General features: G+C 42.8%; 1 protein-coding gene and 1 long non-coding RNA gene across 19 annotated transcripts in view; one reads left to right on the top strand and one right to left on the bottom strand.

Moving 5' to 3' along the window:
• The window catches only part of pdzd2 (PDZ domain containing 2), a 162283-nt gene that overhangs the window by 34281 nt on the left and 105498 nt on the right, over nucleotides 1-22504 (bottom strand). For 14 of the 17 annotated variants that reach the window (XM_061765094.1, XM_061765095.1, XM_061765093.1 and 11 more), the window contains 5 exons: nucleotides 19456-19570; nucleotides 18411-18484; nucleotides 18122-18338; nucleotides 16806-16923; nucleotides 3005-3137 (listed from right to left, as the gene is read on the bottom strand). In XM_061765094.1, the coding sequence (XP_061621078.1) occupies nucleotides 3005-3137; nucleotides 16806-16923; nucleotides 18122-18338; nucleotides 18411-18484; nucleotides 19456-19570 (657 nt within the window). Of the gene's footprint in view, nucleotides 1-3004; nucleotides 3138-3257; nucleotides 4289-16805; nucleotides 16924-18121; nucleotides 18339-18410; nucleotides 18485-19455; nucleotides 19571-22504 lie in introns of those variants that run through there. The other 3 variants (XM_061765107.1, XM_061765106.1, XM_061765105.1) reach the window with 3 other exon arrangements.
• On the top strand, nucleotides 2779-15319 carry LOC133473436 (uncharacterized). Of its 2 annotated transcripts, XR_009787065.1 has the most exons (4): nucleotides 2779-2854; nucleotides 3049-3171; nucleotides 6683-6832; nucleotides 10942-15319. It is a non-coding gene; the product is annotated as an uncharacterized LOC133473436 (long non-coding RNA). The 2 variants fall into 2 exon arrangements; XR_009787064.1 differs by lacking the exon at nucleotides 10942-15319 and having other exon boundaries at nucleotides 6683-9379.

The raw sequence follows: 22504 nt of genomic DNA on the forward strand, positions 1-22504 counted from the left end.
TTCAGCCTTCACAGATATACAAGTTACCCATGCCATGGGCATTCACTACTGGTTTTTGGCCTTGCTGTTTACGCGTAGGGATTGCTCCAGATTCTCTGAATCTTTTGATGATATGATGGACCGTAGATGATCTTCTTCTTCTTCTTTTCCTTTCGGCTTGTCCCGTTAGGGGTCACCACAGCGTGTCATCGTTTTCCATGTGAGCCTATCTCCTGCATCCTCCTCTCTAACACCAACTGCCCTCATGTCTTCCCTCACTATCAACTATCACTCTATCAATCACTGAATTTATCCATCAATCACTAATCACTCTATCAACCTTCTCTTTGGTCTTTCTCTAGCTCTCTTGCCTGGCAGCTCCATCCTCATCACCCTCCTACCAATATACTCACTCTCACTCTCTCTCTCGCTCTCTTCTTTTAATTATTTCCTCACTAGGGTCGCGGGCGTGCTGGAGCCTATCCCAGCTATCCCCAGGCGAGAGGCGGGGTACACCGTGAACTGGTCCCCTGCCTATACCCTGAACTGGTCGCCTGCCTATCGCAGGGCACATATAAACAAACAACCATTTGCATTCACATTCACCACGTCCATGAAAATCTGCGCCAATCCTGACTCTCTCTCTGTCTGGGATGCTCAGAACTACTTCGTCTAGCTCCTTCCAGAATTTCTCTTTCACCTCGAGGTCACATCCTAACTGTGCACCATAGCCACTCATCACATTATACATAACACCCTCAATTACAAGTTTCAGCCTCATCACTTGATCTGATACTCTTTTCACCTCCAAGACATTCTTAGCCAACTCTTCTTTTAAAATAACCCCGACTCCATTTCTCTTCCCATCTACACCAAAGTAAAATAATTTAAACCCTGCCCCTAAACTTCTAGCCTTACTGCCTTTCCACCTGCTCTCCTGGACACACAATATATCAACCTTTCTCTTAATCATCATGTCAACCAACTCCCGAGATTTTCCTGTCATAGTCCCAACATTCAAAGTCCCCACATTCAGTTCTAGGCTGTGTGCTTTCCTCTTCTCTTTCTGCGAAGAACCCGCTTTCCACTTCTCCATCGTCTTCGACCCACAGTAGCTGAATCTCCACCGGCGCCCTGTAGGTTAACGACGCCAGTGGGTGTGAGTGGTCTGCTTCAGTCAGTGTTGAATTTCTCATTGATGCATTTAAATTAAGATAAATCAATTATAAATACAGTGGCACCTCGATTTAACTGACTAATAGGGGGAGGGGTCGTCTGTTAAATTTAAGCACTTTTTGTGGCCAAAAAACACCAGTACAGTGTTCCCTCGCCACTTCGCACTTCACGTTTTGCGGCTTCAGTGCTTCGTGGGTTTTTCCAAAATAGTCATAAAATAAATTAATAAATTAGTAAACTAATACAGCCATATTGCGTAAAGACGCATTGTTTCATGTTGATGCGCGAGAGAGAAGGTTTCCCTGCATGCCAAACAAAGAGATGAGTTGACTCAGAGGCTTTGTACATGCCTGTACTGTACTGTACATGCCACGGGCACTCATACAAGGCGCGTGATTGGTTCCCGGCGCGCCATCGACCAATGAGAGCGCGAGTGGATTTATCCCGTGAGCCGATTGGCTGCGCCTCATCGCAGCCTCACCCAGCATCTTCCCTTGTTGTCTTGCCAGTCTCGCCCACGCTGTTGACTGTCTTGCATACTGTATCTTAGTGTTGTGTTCGCACTAACATTTTTTGTTTAAGCGATAACCTTTTTTGGTTAGTTAGGCCCTTACAATGCCGCCTAAGTGCTGTGCCCCTGCGAAAGCTTCCTCCGGGGTGCCCAAGAGGAAGAGGAAGATGATGACCATCAGCGAAAAAGTGAAACTTTTAGATATGATCAAAGGGGGCAGAAGTTATGGCGTGAATGAATCTACAGTGCGGTACATCAAGATGGAGAAAGCAAACATCCGCAAAACTGCTTCAATAAGGAAGCGAAACGTGTGGTAACGCCGCGTAATAAGAGAATTGTGAAAATGGAAGCTGCATTGGCATTGTGGATTGCTGATTGCAGGGAAAAGACAGTGAGTTTGGACACTAATATGATCAGGACAAACGCCAAACCTCCGCCACCAACACAAGCCTCTTCGCCTCTCTTAGAAGGCAATGTCGATGAATGTTAATTACAGTATAATAAATGTTAATTACTGTATAAGGTTTTATAATTAAAGATTTAAGTAAATTTGTGTACTGTTGTAATCTTTTTCTCAAATATGTACAGTGTAAATACTGTTTACATATTTTAAACATTCTGGTAACCACATACACGAAAATTCCTCGGGGGCGGGGGGGCTTGGGCAAATACTACGCGTTTTTTCACCTTTTGCAGGGGGTTCTAGTCCCCATTAACCGCGAAAAACGAGGGATCACTGTATATATATATATATTTAATAATATTGACTATATTGTGTTTGTAATGTATTCAATTGAATAGAGGTTGGAAAGGATTTGCAAATCATTGTATTCTGTGTTTATTTACATTCTAAACAGAGTCCCAACTTCATTGGAATTGGGGTTTGTATTTTGAAATGAGGTGACAAAACTGTGCATCAGTCTATTGTTTTTGCTGCTGTTTGGCGACAAGATCGGGGTCTATAAAATGTGGATTGTTGTAAATGAGGATTAAGATTTATATCATTTATATAAACTTTAATAATCTGCAGTAAAATAAAACAACCATTGCTAGACTAAGATTTAGTTTGGAACAACAAGCATTTCAAGTTTGAAGGAAAACTGATGTTTTGGGACTTTTTGGCCACAGGCATTCTGAAGCTGCAACAGCTGTGAGAAGGCATTGCAGACACTGGAACATCCTGCTTTGGTGAGTTCTGTCTAAAAGACAGCCAAATAAATTCTAGCTCAACTGTTCCGCTTCTGATGTGGAAATTTGTCAGAAAGGCAGTGTTTTAGTTTAAATTTGGATGGAAGAGTTCAGTGAAAAAATTGACATGCTGAAAAAAAGAACACTTACTTTGGGATTAGGGTGCCGACTAATAATGAGACTGACTGGTCCAGGGCCACATTCACTGAGGATGGCATAGGCTTCACTGAGGGCAGCAAAACGAAGACTGACTGAATCAACCTCCAGTATCTGATCCCCCCGACTTGATAAAAGGAAGCAAGGATGTGACATAACAAGTAAGTATATGATTATTATAAGCATATGTCAATATGTACATGTATTGCAAATATTTATACAGTAGATCCTAAGAATTCAAACAGCTTGTTGGTTGAATAACTCAACAGACAAGAGTGAGACAAAAGGGGCTTGGCATCAGGTCAGCTTGTCTTGTCTGTGCTTTGGTGTTTGTTTATGAGTGTGTAGGAAAAGTAGTAATTGTCATGGGTGTGTGTTATGGTTGTTGCCTTCGCCCTGTCTCGTACACACCTGCTCCTGAGAGCCTCTTCCCCACCTTCACCCTAATTACCCCATCCATTTAACCTCGTGTCTCATTCTTTCCGGTCGCCAGTTCGTTGTACCTTGTTGTCACGTTCCAGCATTCCTTGTTTCCACGTCACCGACTCATAGTAATCCTAGACCCTGTTCTGATAATTGACCTTGCCTTTTTGCCTCACGTTTATTGGATACTGTGTACCGACCTCTGCCAGTCTATCAAACCTCTCTTTTTGAAACTGTCCATTTGAATTGGAGTCGTGCATTTTGGGTCCTGTCCTTTGTTCAGTTCATGACAGAACGAACTTGTCATAACATGGAACCAGCAGACTCAGACCCGGTGCGCAAAGCCCTTCAAGCGCAGGGTCAAAGCATCTCGAAGCTGGATGAGCAGCTTACTGCCTTCCACCTTCATCTAAAGGGACTGTCAGAGCATCAGGACATTATGATGAGACAGGTGGCCTCACAGTTTGAAGTTCTAATGAATATGGTTCAGAAGAAGGAACCAGCTGGCACAGCACCCGATGCCGCCACTGTACCTCCATTTCCATGTGAAGCAGTCACCATGCCACCACCTGCCACATCCGCTGCTGTCTGCCCACAGCTCTCTCGACCGGAGAGGTTCTCTGGAGATTCTGGGAATATTAAGCCGTTCATCACTCAGTGCGAACTCCAGTTTGAGCTACAGGCAGTTGCCTTCCCCACCGAGCGGGCAAAGATCGCTTTTGTCATTTCCCACCTGACTGGTCGTGCGGAGGCGTGGGCTACTACTGAATGGAGCCGCAATTCTGCCGCGTGTCATTCTTGGGCTTCTTTTGTAAAGACTATGGAGCCACACCAGATCATGAGGCAGCTTGTCACCTTACAACAAGGCAAGCACAGGGTGTCAAATTACGCGATTGAGTTTCGCATTCGAGCAGCTTAGAGTAGGTGGAATAACAGGGCAGTACTTGATGCAGTTTTTAAAGGACTATCCCCCGCCGCCAAGGATCATTTGGTCCCACTAGACCTGCCGACCGACTTGGACACTCATCGCTCTAGCCATAAAGATCGACAAAAGGCTTTTGGATCGTGAGCTGGACTGAGATCGGTAGAAGGATGTGTCACCGCGCACTTGGAGGACGAGCCTCGGTGACCAGCCAAACCAAGGAAGATCTCCTGTTGCTAGTCTCAATCCAGTGGCTAGTGTCACCACGGATGAACCCATGGAACTGGGCAGGTTCCGTCTCTCCCCTGAGGAACGTCAACGCCGGCTGAGGGAAGGGCGGTGCTTCCACTGCGGGCAGTTGGGTCATTCCATGAGCAACTGTCACGTCAAAGTTGCTGGTGCCGGTAACAAGGTCACGGGAGCGGTGAGTCTAAATATCATTAAGGGAGACCCTACCCAGGTTCTTCCTAAAGTGACACTATGCTCTCCAGATCTAGATATTCATACATCTGTATTTATTGACTCTGGTTCTGACGCAAATTTACTCAACTCCCTCCTCGTTAGACGGATGCACCTTATAACCTTTCAAGACGCCACCGCAACGCTTATGCTGTAGACGGCAGTTTTATGGGCAAGATCACTCACCGCACCCAAACACTCACATTAACATTTCCTGATTCTCACTCAGAACGCATTAGTTTTCATGTTTTTGATGCTATGAATTATAACCTTATTTTAGGGAACCATTGGTTGAAATTACATAACCCCCACATTGACTATTCCTCTGGGCATCTTGTCATGGGGCAGCAATTGCGCCCAGAACTGTATCAAGCCTCCATGTAATGTTCAGGGTTATGTTTCGAATGATATTCCACAGACCCCATCTGGGGATCCTGACTTGTCTCAAGTGCCCACCTGTTACCATGACATTAAAGAAGTTTCTTCCAAGTCCAACGCCAAATCCCTTCCACCCCACAGACCTTATGACTGTGCAGTTGACTTGCTGCCTGGAAACACACCTCCAGCTTGTTAGTCAGCTTTTCAGAAACTAAAATTGAGCTTTACCTCCGCTCCCATCCTCACTTTGCCAGATCCCAAACAGCAGTTTGTTTTAGAAGTTGATGCGTCTGATGCCGGAATAGGAGCAGTGCTCTCCCAGAAATGTCTCAAGGATGGTAAGTTACATCCTTGTGCTTATCGCTTTGAAAAAACTGACTCCAGCAGAGAGAAATTATGACATAGGTGACCGTAAACTGCTGGCTGGCAAGGTGGGTTTGGTGGAGTGGAGGGACTGGCTAGAAGGGGCTCAGACCCCATTTTTAGTTGGACGGATCACAAGAACCTTGGGTATCTCAAGTCTGTAAAAAGATTAAATGCTAGGCAGGCCAAGATGGCTCTATCCTTCACAAGATTTAATTTCACGTTATCCTACCGACCTGGTTCTAAAAATGGTAAGCCAGATGCTTTATCGCGTATTTTCTGCGTAGAGAATTCTTTGTCCAACCCTAAAACCATTTTTCCCAAGTCATGTTTAATTTCTGCTTTTGTTTGTGACATTGAAACTGCTGTAAAAGAGGCTCTGAAGAACAGGCTTAGCCCTGAAGATTGCCTTCAAAACAGGCTTTATGTGGTCCCGACCTTAAGGGGAAGAGTTATCCACTGAGCTCACACTAACAAGACTGTATGTCACCCAGGCATTGCCAAAACACAATCTGTGGTCGAACAGCGCTTTTGGTGGCCTAATGTTAGTGTCAATGCTTGCCAAGTATGCGCTGCTGACAAGCCCTCTCGTCAACGTCCTTCTGGGGAATTGCGACCCCTGCCAATACCACAACGTCCTTGTTCAGACATTTCCGTAGACTTTGTGACAGGATTACCGGGCTCTAAAGGAAATACCACCATTCTCACAGTTGTTGACACGTTCTCTAAGATGGCACACTTCATTGCACTGCTGAAACTCCCCTCAGCTAAAGAAACTGCCGAGTTGATGATAAACCAGGTATTCAAGTTTCATGGTTTTCCCAAGAATGTGGTATCGGATAGGGGCCCCCAATTTGTTTCACGATTTTGGAAGGAGTTTTACAAATTAATAAGTGCTACCGTCAGTCTGTCTTCTGGGTTTCATCCTGAAACCAACGGACAAACTGAGAGGCTGAATGTGGACCTGGAGACTGGACTCCGATGTCTCTCATCACAGGAGCCACGATCCTGGACTCAGAAGCTGGTTTGGGTCGAGTTCTCTCACAATTCTCTCCCCTCTGCATCCTCTGGTCTATCACCTTTTCACATTGTGCATGGTTACCAACCATCTCTGTTTCCTGCCATAGCCCCAGAATCCACGGTTCCATCTGCATTGACCTTGGTGAGACGCTGGAGGAGGACCTGGGAGTGAGTCCGCCAAATGCTACTACCCCAAGGACAGTCCTACAAGATCGCAGCTGACCATAAGAGGACACTGGCCCCAAACTACAAAGTAGGTCAGTGAGTTTGGCTCTCGACCAAGCATATTCCACTCCGGGTGGAGTCCCGGAAGCTCGCTCCTAGGTTCGTTGGGCTCTTCCCCATCACAAAGGTCATCAACCCTGTCAGCATGAAGCCTGCTCAAGCCCGCCCAGGAGTCCCATCTGTATGTATAGATTGTACTTGTGAAAATAGTTTATTCAAAATGAAACGTAACAATCTCTCCTTATCGTGTGGAGGTGTTTGTGTATCCCAATGATCTTAGGAGCTAAGTTGTCTGGGGCTTCACGCCCCTGGTAGGGTTACCCATGGCAAACAGGTCCTAGGTGAGGGACCAGACAAAGCACGGCTGAAAACCCCTATGAAGAATACATAAAATGGATCTAGGTTTCCCTGTCCCGGCCGGGCACAGCCCAAAAGGGTAACGTGGGTCTCCCGTCCCATGAGCTCACCACCTGTGAGAGGAGCCATAGGGGTCGGGTGCAGTGCGAGCTGGGCGGTGGCCGAAGGTGGGGACCTTGGCGATCCGATCCCCGGCTACTGAAAGTGGCTCTAGGGACGTGGAATGTCACCTCTCTGGCAGGGAAGGAGCCAGAGCTGGTGTGTGAGGTTGAGAAATTCAGACTAGATATAGTCTGGCTCGCCTCCACACATGGCTTGGGCTCTGGTACCAGTCCTCTTGAGAGGGGTTGGATTCTTTTCCACTCTGGAGTTGCCCATGGTGAGACACGCCGAGCAGGTGTGGGTATACTTATTGCCCCCCCGGCTCGGCGCTTGTACATTAGGGTTCACCCCGGTGGACGAGAGGGTAGCCTCCCTCTGCCTTCGGGTGGGGAGATGGGTCCTGACTGTTATTTATGCTTATCCCCCAAACAGCAGTTCAGAGTACCCACCCTTTTTGGAGACCATAGAGGGGGTGCTGGAGAGCTCTCCTGCTGGGGACTCCACCGTTCTGCTGGGGGACTTCAATGCTCACGTGGGCAATGACAGTGAGACCAGGATGTGATTGGGAGGAACACCCCCCCCCCCCCCTGATCAGAACCCGAGTGGTGTTCTGTTATTAGACTTCTGGATTGTCCATAACGCACACCATGTTCAGGCATAAGGGTGTCCACACGTGTACTTGGCACAAGGACACCCTAGGTCGCCGTTCGATGATCGACTTTGTGGTCGCCTCATCGGACTTGCGGCTGCATGTCTTGCACACTCGGGTGAAGAGTGGAGCGGAGCTGTCAACTGATCACCACCTGGTGGTGAGTTGGCTCTGATGGTGGGGGAAGATGCCAGTCCGACCTGGTAGGCCCAAACATATTGTGAGGGTCTGCTGGGAACGTTTGGCAGAATCCCGTCAAAAGGAGTTTCAACTGCACCTCCGGCAGAACTTCACCCACGTCTCGGGGAGGTGGGGGACATTGAGTCCCAGTGGACCATGTCCCGCGCCTCTATTGCAGAGGCGGCCAACCGCAGCTGTGGCCTTAAGGTAGCCTGTCGTGGCGGCAATCCCCGAACCCGTTGGTGGACAACAACGGTGAGGGATGCCGTCAAACTGAAGGAGTCCTATCGGGCCTTTTTGGCCTGTGGGACTCCTGAGGCAGCTGATGGGTACCGGCAGGCCAAGCGGAATGCAACTTTGGTGGTCGCTGAGGCAAAAACTCGGGGATGGGAGGAGTTTGGTGAGGCCCTAGAGAAATACTTCCGGATGGCTTCGAGGAAATTCTGGTCCACCATCCGGCGTCTCGGGGGGGGGGGGAAGCAGTGCACCATCAACACTGTGTATAGTGGGGATGGGGCACTGCTGACCTTGACTCGGGATGTTGTGAGTCGGTGGGGAGAATACTTTGAAGACCTCCTCAATTCCACCGACATGCCTTCCCATGAGGAAACAGAGTCTGGGGTCTCTGAGGCGGGCTCTCCTATCTCTGGGGTTGAGGTTACCGAGGTGGTTCAAAAGCTCCTCGGTGGAAAGGCCCCAGGGGTGAATAAGATTCGCCCGGAGTTCCTAAAGGCTCTAGATGTTCATTCCTCTCCTTTCCAGTGCATGCCTCCATCTTTCTAACTGTTCCTCCACCTGCTCCTTTCTTTCACTGCAGATCACAATGTCATCTGTGAACATCATGGTCCACGGGGACTCTTGTCTAACCTCATCTGTCAGTCTATCCATCACCACTGCAAACAGGAAGGGGCTCAGGGCTGATCCCTGATGCAGTCCCACCTCCACCTTAAACTCCTCTGTCACACCTACAGCACACCTCACCACAGTTCTGCTGCCCTCATACATGTCCTGTACTATTCTAACAATACTTCTCTGCCACTCAAGACTTCCGCATGCAGTACCACAGTTCCTCTCTGGGTACTCTGTCATAGGCTTTCTCTAGATCTACAAAGACACAATGTAGCTCCTTCTGACCTTCTCTGTACTTTTCCATCAATATCCTCAAGGCAAATAATGCATCTGTGGTACTCTTTCTAGGCATGAAACCATACTGTCGCTTGCAAATACTCACTTCTGTCCTGAGTCTAGCCTTCACTAGTCTTTCCCATAACTTCATTGTGTGGCTCATCAACTTTATTCCTCTGTAGTTCCCACAGCTCTGTCCATCACCCTTGTTCTTAAAAATGGACACCAGCACACTTTTCCTCCATTCCTCAGGCATCTTCTCACCCACTCGAATTCCATTGAACAAGCTGGTCAAAAACTCCACAGCCACCTCTCCTCGATGCTTCCATACCTCCACTAATGATTGCAACTTCCTGGTCAACCACACTTTCTTCTTCTACTCTTCTTTCTCTATGGTTTTCGTCATGCATCAACTCCTCAAAGTATTCTTTCCATCTACTCAGCACACCACTGGCACCAGTCAACACATTTCCATCTCTATCCTGAATCATCCTAATCTGCTGCACATCTTTCTATCCCTCTGTCTGGCCAACATGTATCGAGTTTGTTCTCCTTTAGTGTCCAACCTGGCATACATGTCATCATATGCCTCTTGTTTGGCCTTTGCCACCTCTACCTTCGCCCTATGTCGCACCTCCATGTATTCCTTTCTCGTCTCCTTGGTCATTTCAATGTCCCATTTCTTCTTAGCTATCCTCTTTCCTTGTATGATTTCCTGTACTTTAAGGTTCCACCATCAAGTCTCATTTTCCCCTTTCCTACCAGAAGATACACCAAGTACTCTCCTGGCTGTCTCTCTGATCACCTTGGCTACAGTGGTCCAGTCTCACCTCTTTCTGAAAAGCCGCACAACACTCTTCCTTTCTCAGCTTCCACCACATGGTTCGCTGCTCTGCCTTTGTCTTCTTAAACTTCCTCCCCACCACCAGAGTCATCCTACACACCACCATCCTATGCTGTCTTGTCACACTCTCCCTTACCTAACAGTCAGTAAATTCCTTCAGATTACATCGTCTGCGCAAGATGTAATCCACCATCGTGCTTCTACCACAGCTCTTGTAGGTCACCCTATGTTCCTTCCTCTTCTGGAAGAAAGTGTTCACTCCAGCCATTTCCATCCTTTTAGCAAAGTCTACCACCATCTGTCCCGCGAGATTCCCTTCCTGGATGCTGAATTTACCCATCACGTCTTCATCACCCCTGTTTCCTTCACCAACGTCCATTTAAAATCTGCACCAATCACGACTCTGTCTGGGATGCTCAGAACTACTACGTAAGGCTCCTTCCAGAATTTCTCTTTCACCTCTCGGTCACATCCTACCTGTAGGGCATAGCCACTAAACACATTATCAATTTCAAAATATATAAAAACACCCTCAATTTCAAGTTTCAGCCTCATCACTCGATCTGTTACTCTTTTCACCTCCAAGACATTCTTAACTAACTCTTCCTTTAAAACAACCCCAACTCCATTTCTCTTCCCATCTACACCATAGTAAAATATTTTTAACCCTGCCTCTGAACTTCTAGCCTTACTGCCTTTCCACCTGCTCTCCTGGGCACAAAATATATCAACCTGTCTCCTAATCATCATGTCAAGCAACTCCCGAGCTTTTCCTGTCATAGTCCCAACATTCAAAGTCCCCACATGCAGTTCTTGGCTCTGTGCTTTCCTCTTCACTTTCTGCTGAACCCGCTGTCCACCTCTCCTTCATCTTTGACCCACAGTAGCTGAATCTCCACCGGCACCTTGTAGGTCAACGATGCTGGTGGCGGACGTTGTTAACCCGGGCCACGACCGATCCGGTATGGAATTCTTTGGATGAAGACTCATATTTGTTTGGCAAAGTTTGACGCAACCCTCTGCATTTATCCGGGCTGGGGACCGGCCTACAGTTTACACTGGCTTGTGGCCCCCATAGGGCTGCATTTACAGTGAATACAATATGAACCAAAAACATGAGCAATGTTAAAATGACGTTTCATGTGGAAATCATGGCAACACATAAATTAAACAATGAAAGATTTGAACAGTTTGATGTAAGTGTTGCATTCCTCACGTCAAGCCACTAAAAATCCTACCACTGCTAAAAAAACTAGACTGTGCAATTTCTGGAAACATTCAGTGTGAATGCTAAAATGCTGAATCAAATCATGTGGGATGGTATTGAATCATATTGAATGATTTAGAATGATGTTGAATAATATAATATGATATGGAATAATGTGGAATGATATGGAATGAAGTGAAATGAGCTGAACAGTTTGATGTTAGAATGGTTGGTTCCTGTGGAGAGATTGTTTAGAGCGTGTTGAGAGGCTGTGATCTGAACAATCTCCCATACGCCCTCCTCATGAGAAAAAGAAACCAGCGTCTTCATTCCTTTTGTGTCTATTTTTTATAATGTTGGGTAAGATAAATCCAACATTAAATTGGTCCTTCGAGCCGGATGTCAACACACCCGAGGATTCCAGTTGTGGAGCCGACTTCCAGTTAAGAGACCATGGCCACGGCAAGTAAGACCCTTTACGGGACTGGTCTTCGTTCTCCTCAACTGGGATCTGAAGGTTGACGACAATCCACAGGATTGAAGACGACTTTGGTGAGTTAAATTTAAAAAAACAAATTCAGAAAAAGGATTAAAGAGTGAGTGAATTGCGCGACGAAGAAGTCTGCGGCAGAATAAACCTTGTGTAATACTAGTCACTGGCAAGTGGTAAGAAGGATGGCGGAGTCCGACAAATTCCGCGAGGACGGCGGAGTCCTGTACGTACATAAATTCCGTGTTTCTGTGTTTCCGTGTTTTCGTGTGTTTATAAAACGTTACTAATATCGTGTGAATGTGTAAAAGTATGAATGTATAAGACTGGATTGTAAGTGACAACTGGGTTTGGAAGCAGAGGCAAGAATTCTCCGCCCCGACTGGGGTAGAAGCTTGAGAATTACCAAAACTCAGACATTTATTGTCACCCTGTCATTTTTGAATAAAGTCAGTATTTAGGTCACTCTAGGTGCAAATAAACTGACTTCCAAATTTACAAAAATGGGAATAAATAACAGTAAACCGGATCCAAAAATAGACCTAACGTGTAAAGATTGGAAATATGTTCAACTACAAAACCATTCCAAAATAGAACATTTAAACACGTGGATAACCAAATACGGTTTCGCTGGTCAGCTAAATTCGCAAAAAATAGTTCAACTTCGAAACGAAATAAAGTGTCGACACAAAAATGATATATCACAAACACAAAAAGATGGATTTGACGACTTACTATTCTGGTTAAACATGGCGTCTAAAAGAGAAAAAGGAAGTGACAAAAAGAAACACTTAACAAATGAACAAAAAGAACAGGAAGGTAGGCATAAAAATATGTTGTTTCAAAGACAGGAAGATGACGAGACAGGACCAATAATAAGAATTAGCGAGAAAAAGATGATTGAAGAAAGGTGTAAAAAAAATGAGGGAACAAAAGCATCAGCACCCTTGTACCCGGTTTTGCCACCTCATGAACTTCCTCCAACTCAAGAGTCAGAAACTCAAAGAATTTTACGATCAGGAGGGGTACAAATGAATTGGTCTAAAACTATGGTAGAAACATTTTCTCCCATTCCCAAAATAACAAATATAACCTCAGACGAGGGAGACATGGATTTATATCCAATGATTGAGGTGGCAAATCCAAATGTACAAGAGGATCACAAAGAAACTATTTTGGTCTATAGGACCTGGACTAATGAGGATGTGAAAAAGGCCGTCACACACCTTATCAACAACAGTTAAAAAATGCTTTACATGCGAATTCGAAAGAACACATTAACAGATGGGTAGATAAACATTGGATAAACCTAGCAACTGGCCCTCTGGAGGAATATGTTAATCACGCCCTCCACGCAGAAAGAGTGTTAGACAAAAAGAAAAAAAAGAAGATAGATGTCTTCCTCGACGAAGAAGCAGAAATGTACTATCAAGGCAGAGAGAGAGATAATTTTAGAGGACGCGGCAGAGACCGTGGGACAGTAAGATATGGTAGAAATCGAAATTATTATGATAATACCATCTGTTGGTGCTGTGGAAACAAAGGCCACATTGCACGTGACTGCCCTAAAAAAAAGAAAAGAGAATACGGACAAACTACCGCATGACTAAGCCAGCCTGCTTCCCAACTCAACAAATCCTTTTGTGTAAACATTACAGAGAATGAGGAGGTGGATTTCAATTTACAGGACAAACTATGCAGAAATTGTTGCACCATTGTCAAAATTAATGTATGAAGACAACCTTAAAATGACATCACCTGTTTAATGGAGTACAGAGGCAGAAAAGGCCTTCTGTGACATTAAACAACATTTGGTGTCCAGTGCTGCGCTAGGCCTTCCAAATTTAATGATAAAACATTCATTCAAATGGTAGATTGTAAAAACTATTACATGACCTCCGTACTTACACAACAATACGGTGATAAGCTAAGACCATGGGCTTATTTTTCGACTAAATTGGACAGCGTGACGTGTGCATTACCGCATTGTGTCAGAGCAGTTGTGGCAGCCTTGACGGCAGTAGAGAGCAGTTCCACACTTGTGTTATTTCATCCATTAACTCTTAAGGTCCCACATACAGTGTCTGCTCTCCTATTGCAAACGAATATGGCGTTTTTATCACCTGCAAGACATTTATCTTGCATGGCCATCTTGATGTCACAACCACATTTGACTGTTGAGCGATGCACAACCTTAAATCCAGCCACACTAATACCCTTACTTGATGAAGGCACGCAGCATGATTGTCAGGAATTGGCGGAACAAGCTGCTGAATTAGTAGCATTAATCGAGGCATGCAAACTAATGATAAATAAAGATGGTACAATCTATACTGATAGCCAATATGAGTATTCCACAACAAGAACGCAATTATTGGGAAAAACAAAGTGCAAAACTATAAAATGAAATTTACATTAGCACAGAAAATAAAAAAAAATAAAAAAAAAAATAAAAAAAAGAAAAAACTATTCAAATGGGCTGCTATATTGAGCCATGCTGTGTCACATGTCTCAACCGGAGGGATGGTGGCACAGATAGATTGACACTTTACAGCCCTAAAAAAAATAGCAGAAAGAAACACATGGGTTCATTTAACACACTGTAAAAGAGTCATTTCAGCTGAGTACTCAAATAGGGAAGGTGAGCAAAAGTCTGATAACGGAGCGGGAGCAGATGTGTAGATTCTGAAAACGCTTGCTGGTCAGTGAAGAAAAAAGACACCAACCCTTTTAGTGAGAACTCAGCAGAAAGGCACACCCACGTTGGTTATGAGATTTGATAGGTTGTTACGTAGCAACTTTGGCTACTATGGTGTTGGTTTTGTTTATGTGGTACATGGGACGTCCCACCCTAAATGATACAACCAATTTTTTAGATAGAAAATCACCTACCAACTGGACCAATATGACGAACCCAATAATAAAAATTTTGAATCATTAACTCGTATCAAAAGGAGTACAGCTGATGATCAGAACTGTGGGCATGGCCTCCAAACGCGGCAAAATGGTTTAATAATTTGTGCCCCCCAAAATCAAGCTGCTTTAATCAAGCTGCTTTAATCATAATTCCATATGCGGCTCTCAACAATGATGCTCAAGAGAATGGGCAGAATTGGGGATTTGGATATATATAAAAATGATTCTACAGTTAAAAAAAAAAAAATCGAAATGAAGTGACTGTAAAATGATATGAGAATTTGTGCAAATACATGATAAACAGGAGGGAAATGTTAAATATATTGTAGAAGTTATAATTTATTTGCTTAGCTTGCATTAGTATTATGGACGATTTTAGATGTCTCGCCTTCAAAAAGATGACTCAGCATCATCCGATGGAAGGGCGCCTGGACCAAGGACGTGATCGGATGTGGTCGGGGACGTGACAGGTGTTGGTCCAATGTTTTGTGTTGTGTCTTATTGCTTAGAACATTATGTCTGGGAAAAACCCTCCTATTTTCAAATATCCTTAGTGTGTTGTGTCTTGTAGCTTAGTACGTTATGTCTTGTAAACTTAGAAACCTCCCTATTTTCAAATAAATGCAGGAGCGACGGGAGAGATTGTTTAGAGCGTGTTGAGAGGGTTTGATCTGAACAATCTCCCATACGCCCTCCTCATGAGAAAAAGAAACCAGCGTCTTCATTCCTTTTGTGTCTATTTTTTATAATGTTGGGTAAGATAAATCCAACAATCCACATAAGAAAAATAAGTGGAATAACGTGTTCAAACAATAATAATAAAGAATAGGAATTATGTGTGAATGCTGCAAAGCACCCACCCCCACCCATTTTCTGAGCCGCTTCTCCTCACTAGGGTCGCGGGCGTGCTGGAGCCTATCCCAGCTGTCATCGGGCAGGAGGCGGGGTACACCCTGAACTGGTTGCCACCCAATCGCAGGGCACATAGAAACTAACAACCATTCGCACTCACAGTCATGCCTACAGGCAATTTAGAGTCTCCAATTAATGCATGTTTTTGGGATGTGGGAGGAAACCGGAGTGGCCGGAGAAAACCCACGCAGGCACGGGGAGAACATGCAAACTCCACACAGGCGGGGACGGGGATTGCACCCCGCACCTCAGAACTGTGAGGCTAACGCTCTAACCAGTCGGCCACCGTGCCGCATGCTGCAAAGCATATAATAATAATACAAGAGAATAGGAATAAGCTCTGCAATAATAATCATAAAAATTTTTGGTGTAGAATAACAATGTGTGAATGCTACTACACTGTGCAATTTCTTTAGAAATTCAGTGTGAATGCTGAATGAAATCATGTGGAATAGTATGGAATCATACTGAATGATTTCGAATAATATTAAATAAAATAAAATGATGGAATGAAGTGAAATGAGCTGAACAGTTTGGAAGTTAGAATGGTTTGAATCGGTCAAGAAATGTGGAAGCAGGAGGGAATAATGTTGAATTCGTCTTAATGTGGGAAAAATGTTGGTATTTTAACGTGGAAAAGTGTAGAATTTGTGTAAGGTGTAAGTATTTTTTTCTAGCATTTTCTACCTGTGGCTAAAAAGTGAAGCGTGGAGAGTCTGCTACAGTAATGCACTGAAGCTTTCACAGAAATTTCTGGGTACGACATGAGGTCCAGCCAGCTGCCGCCAAACTGTAATGTTATAATATAAACAGCCTCTAAAATATCCCCGCTCTCTCTTTCATTTCTTGCCTGTTTCCTCCCTTTGTATTATTGTAATATAGCTACAGTGGCCAAGCAATCCGCTTCTTCCCTGACAATTGCAGCATTGTTTGTGGGTCAGTCAAAAAATTATACGGTACAGTACATGAGGCATCTCAAAACCTTTCGCAATAGTGCGAGCGTCAGTCACATGGGTGCAGGTGTGAGTCATTGAGGGTAATTTGTTCAAGATCGCGTTCGGCCGCGTCGCTCAGTGTGCGCCTGAGCTAAGTAAATCGAGTCTCATGAATACAAAGTCAAAGTCACAAACTCTTTCGTAAGTTTTAGCCAAGAAAGTCCTAAAATTGACAAGTCAAGCCCGAGCCCCCTAACAGATTATTATCCAGAAGAAAAATGTTTTTACCTGAGGCTGCCATCCATCTTGGCAACAGATCCAAGAGATAGGCTATGGATATAGATGCCAGGAACAGAGTTTTCTGGGGTAAGAAAACAAACTCCAATCCCCAGGCCAACTCCAGGCTCTGTGAATAGAAAAAAGAAGAAATTACACAGAATGTCTTATTTCTTGCAGCAACACTATATTGAGAACAGTCTTGGTAAACACACACATACACAGATACACATTTTAATTTAAACTAATACATCCATTCATGTGTGGACTGGTCCCCTTACTTACCCTTCCCAATATATTTTGGAAAAGTCTGTGGTTCCCAAATGTATGACTTGGGGACACATATTCCAAAACATATAGAAAGCCCCAGAAGAGCTGAGGATTTTACAACTAACAAAAATGTACATACTCTATATTTTCTTCCATTTTCAGGTCCGACATATAGTAATGGCAAGTGCCCTTATAGCTTTGCTTGTATTTCTTTTTTTGGAACCTGGGTGTTTTGAGCACCTTGGCTAAAGTGCGGCAAAATAACTTTTTATCTAATGTAAAATACTTTTAGGATTGGACATTTTCCACAATGATTTTATAATCCATCTGTCAATAACTCTCATCTGGGCAACTCTCCGGCCATTCAATATATACAATACAGTATATGTGAGGCAAAGATGGAGCAACATACTACATGTGTCAGAAATGTTCCAGGATTGTTGTCACAAAAAATATGTTTCAAATTCAAACTGCAAACTACAGGTTTTCCCCTTCGAAGTTATCCCCTCACGCACTTTCCCACCCTTCTCTCCCAATCCTTCATGCACTCCTGGAAGGATTCTTCAGGGATCCTTCACAGCTCCGTCAACTCAGTCTGACATCCATGTCTTCAAAAACAGGTCCCCTTGATGACCCCCCCGCCCCTTGAAAGTGTAAGAGGGGGAAAAAAAACACACGGAGCCAAGTCGGGTGAATAGGGAGGTTTCATCAGCATAGAGACGTTCTTCTGGGACAGGAACTGTCGGATGCTCATGGCACTGTGAGCAGGCATGTTGTCATGGTGAAGCCGCCACGAGTTGTTCCGCCACAACCCTCGCCTCTTCTCGCACACTAAGTAAACACCGCAGGATCTCTTTGTAGATGCGCTCGTTGATCATCTAGCTGACATTGAAGAGCTTTTGGGTTTAAAGTTTTATTTTTTGTTACATCAGTACTTGAACTTTTGAGATACACCTTTAAAGCATGCAACTACTGTACAATACAAATGTTCACATTCACTCATAGCTACGTATCGCTTTCATTTTTTCATTAGAAAAAAAATAAATAAATCACAAAACCTTTATCGAGTGTGACCTCCATGATGATGCAATCTTTTGGACCAGGACCCCTGTGGCCATCAGGCTCATCAATCCCAAAGGGAACAGGTGTTCCCTCACTAGTATTGGAGTTGGGTGAGCTGGAGCGGCTATGAATACTGGGAGTCGCACAGGGCGTAAGACTGGGGCTCCGAAGGCAAGTTCGTATTGTCAGAGTCACAACACCTTTTTTGAGTTGCTATAGGAATAACAGAAACGTGTTTTACTAGTGAAGTTTTACACTCAAATTCAATGTGACCATTGATTGAACCTTGAAAGTCTGGATGGCTTGTTGGTGTGTCAGTCCTCGGAGAGACTCTCCGTTTACCTCCAGAATCTCATCCCCTATGTAGAAAAAGAACACAATACTTTCAGATTTCATTAAAGACAAATAAGTTCGTTTATCCATATTACAATTATTATTATTTTATTTTTGTATTTTTTTTAAATTATGATTTTCTTTTTTTTTTTTTTACAAATACGGTACAGTATGTAGTAAAGTTGCAAATACGCAGTGGATCGCAGGCAGCGTCAAATAATATGGTGGAACTTCTATAGTGGAACTAAAACTGAAATTGTGACAAATACGATATGCCTCGGAAGTCACACTGTAAGGGGAAATCACCTTTGTGACGCACAAATTGTGCAAACCGATCCATGCAATCCATTGGACGACAAGTCTGTCTTAAAAGTCAGTGATCAATATTATGACATACTGTAAAGATAAAAGAATGGAACATACTGTACACTGCATCCTTAGCTATGTATGAGCGTGAAGCAAACCGCATGCTTCCTCCCTCAGAAAGTTCATTACTGTATTTATTATTTGTCCGAGACATGGGAGAGTGCACTGATTGTAACTGAAATGAAATTTTTTTTTTTTTTTTTTTTTACCCCCCAAGATTTGTGAATGAGCAGGAATATATACCGCAACAAACACTTTCCCTGAAAAACAGGGGTGCCCCCCCCAAAAAAAAAGTATATATATATTTTTTTATATATATAAAATTTGAAAAAAAATAATTAAAAAAATCTACAAGTAGGAGAACTTGCGGGTGCCAAACAACGGATATGTCCAGGACCAGGACCCATGTGGTCATACATATCTATCTATCTATCTATCTATCTATCTATCTATCTATCTATCTATCTATCCTCTTCCTCTGTATATTAAATTAATTTAATTTACTAGCGCTAGTTGTTGCCATCATCATGCAGTTTCACTGAAAAAATTTTCCTGTAAAAAAAAAAACCTTTAATAATAGTGTAATTGCTCTTCATGGTTTTTGTGTTTTGGCAGGGAAAAGAAAGGTTACCCTGTTTTAGGCGTCCATCAGCTGCAGCAGCACCATGAGAGAAAATGGTCTTCACAAAAATTCCCATTTGACCACGAGCTGAATCCTGGCCGCCAACAATGCTGAATCCCAGGCCCTATGAAATATAGATTGCAAAATAGCATAACTAGGCCTGTCACGATAACAACAATATATTTTTCCAAAAACGATCACTATAAACGATAATATCTTTGTATTTAATGCCTTTGAAATCATGAAAAGTAAGCCCCGCCCTTATTATTTTTAAAATTATTATTATATTTTATTTTTGGCTTTTAAATAATTATTGTTGTTACTATTATTGCTGTTATTATTATAATTGTATATATATAATTGTAATATTGCTGTTATTATTATAATAATTGTAGGGGAAAAACAAAACAAAACAACAACAAAAAAGGCTGGATAATTTGTCGTTTTTTTACTTTTTTATTGAAGTGGTCCTATTGAAGTATTATAGATGTGCAGATCTCAATTCGGTAAGTTTCACGAAACAATTATATCGAGTAATCTCTATTTTTGATTATCCATTACTGTTTACAGTAATCTGTTTTCTTATCTTTTTGTTGTCCCTTAACGCAAGGGGGTTGCGTAACAATATTAAGCGTAAAGCTATGTTTCTTTTGGCCAAGCAGTTTAGGTGACATTTTTTTTTACTTGCAAGAATCTCACTCCATCTCAGGTGATGTTAGTTTTTGGAGATCTCAATGGGGGAACTCTGTATGGCGCTCTCACGGTACTGAACGCTCAGCAGGCGTAGCTACATTAAAGAATAGAGTTAATGGCGATATCCTACTTACAGAATGTGATCCAAATGGCTACCTCATTTGTCGAACAAATCGCCAGGAACTGATGATCTCATCACTGAACTTTACAAATTATTTTCTAACGAGTTAACTCCTTTTTTTATTTGAAGTCATTGTTGAGAGCATTGAAAAAGAACATCGCCCAACCACTATGACACAAGTTGGTTACATTAATACCCAAACGCAACAAAGACACATTACCTATTGACAATTGGAGCCCGATTTGTTTGCTCAATAACGATTACAAGATATTTGCCCTGATCTTGGCTAAAAGACTTCAAATGGTATTGGATTCAATTATCGAGGAAATGCGATCGGGGTTCTTGTCGAAAAGACACATACTAAACAATATTAGGTTAGTACTGGATATACTGGATTACTCATAGTCAAGTGCTGCGAAAGGTATTTCTCTTTTTGATCGAGTGTTGATCATATCTCAATTAGCAGAGGATACAACTTTATTTTTAAAAAATGAAAACCAAATTCCGCTTTTAGGATGAAAAAATGCAGAACCACAATAATAAAAAAAAAATCTGCTATGTAACAGAGTGGCAATTAAGTAAGCACTTAAGCAATTAAGAGTTTTCAATTAACCTACCATGCTTGTTTTTGGGAAACCGGCGTAGGAATCAGATTAGTGCCAAAAAGATTCACACAAAACCTTTGCAAACGTGCCAAATTTTTTTGCGTTTCTGTTTTTTTTCCCCAATGACTTTTGGCACAAACTTCTCGTGTGGGTGGGCTTTATGAGGAATGCATTCTCATTGGCCAATACGTTTTGAGTGACAGTACTGTCACTACTGCATTCAACTACTGCATTTTGCCTCACTCCAGTTAAATGTAAGTAATGTATTTGTTGTCAATGCTGTACTAGGAAGTAGCGATGTTGTAATAGTATGCCAGTAACATGTCAGAAGCGCACAGCCACAGTTCATCAACAATTTAGCAGCTATTAAACCGGCTTATGTATCGTTGCGATTTCCAACCTTTATGGAGCCAAGGCACATATTTTACAAGAAAAAAAATCTCACGGAAAAACAACAAACAAAAATGTCACAAAAAGTGGATACAATAATGTGGAAACATTAATGTTATATGAACTAATTACTGTATGTACTTCCTGCCATCTAATAGAAGATTACGATTATTGTAACTAGCCATATTCATCCGTGTATATTTCTTCCTAAACTTATGGTGACTTGAGCATTCTATTACCGAATAACATTAAACACTTATCACCACTGACCAGTATGACTTAATTAAAGATGGAATTCATTCACACAATTATTATTGTTTGCTTTGTTTCACGAGGAACTCCCTCTGCCTTCGGTCTGACCTCACACATAAGACATACGAAGCAGTCCCAGGTAGGTCAATGAAGTAATTATTTTTTGTCATAATAATTATCAGAATAATAATTGATAATAATTCGAATCGATCCAACGAATGTGTGACACTGCAAAATGTCCGCTTTGCAGCTTCTTGCGCTACATGTACAACAATGTAACCACAGAGAATGCCAAATATCTTCATGTTATGAACCAGAGGTGTTTTGTGCTCTCATTTTGTGTGTTTGCAGGTCATGTTGAGAACAAATGTTACTCCTGTTTTATACAGTACAATACAATTAAGTGCAATTTGTATTTTTTTGCTGTCTGAGAATGCTAATATATAAAGTTGATTGAGTGATGACTTGATTGTTGTTGTTTTTTTTGTTGCAGAGTTCATGGTGGGTTCCGAGGGTGGACCAGTTTCAAAAGTGTTATTATTAAGTCACAAGAAATTTTTTTAAATTATTTTTTATTGTAAAACAAAGTCGTATGCAATTCAACCCGGACAGGATGTCAGACAAGGAAATACACAGCATCCAGTCAATGTTGAGCAAAAGGTAATATATAGAGTTAAAATATTTTTCAACAACATATCAAAGAGGCACTGAATGAACAACAAATCATCTTTGGAAAAATAACCTCCAAACTAAATCTTGAATGTTGATACCACTTGAAACTTGCAGTCATGCACACAAATACCTTATACAAAATATGAAATTTTAACATTCTACATTTTACAAGTTTGCTGAAGATCTAGTGTTTGAATATCAGGTTCCTGGTCACACAAGGTCTATGTGATGGGATTTATTCATCCCTGAAGGACATCAACGCAATGGTCGGACCAGGGGCGAGGAATGTCTGACACTACCGCCCCATCATCAGGGTCAGGATCAG

Source organism: Phyllopteryx taeniolatus, unplaced genomic scaffold, assembly GCF_024500385.1.
Source record: "Phyllopteryx taeniolatus isolate TA_2022b unplaced genomic scaffold, UOR_Ptae_1.2 contig_25, whole genome shotgun sequence".
In the NCBI taxonomy this organism is placed as follows: domain Eukaryota; kingdom Metazoa; phylum Chordata; class Actinopteri; order Syngnathiformes; family Syngnathidae; genus Phyllopteryx; species Phyllopteryx taeniolatus.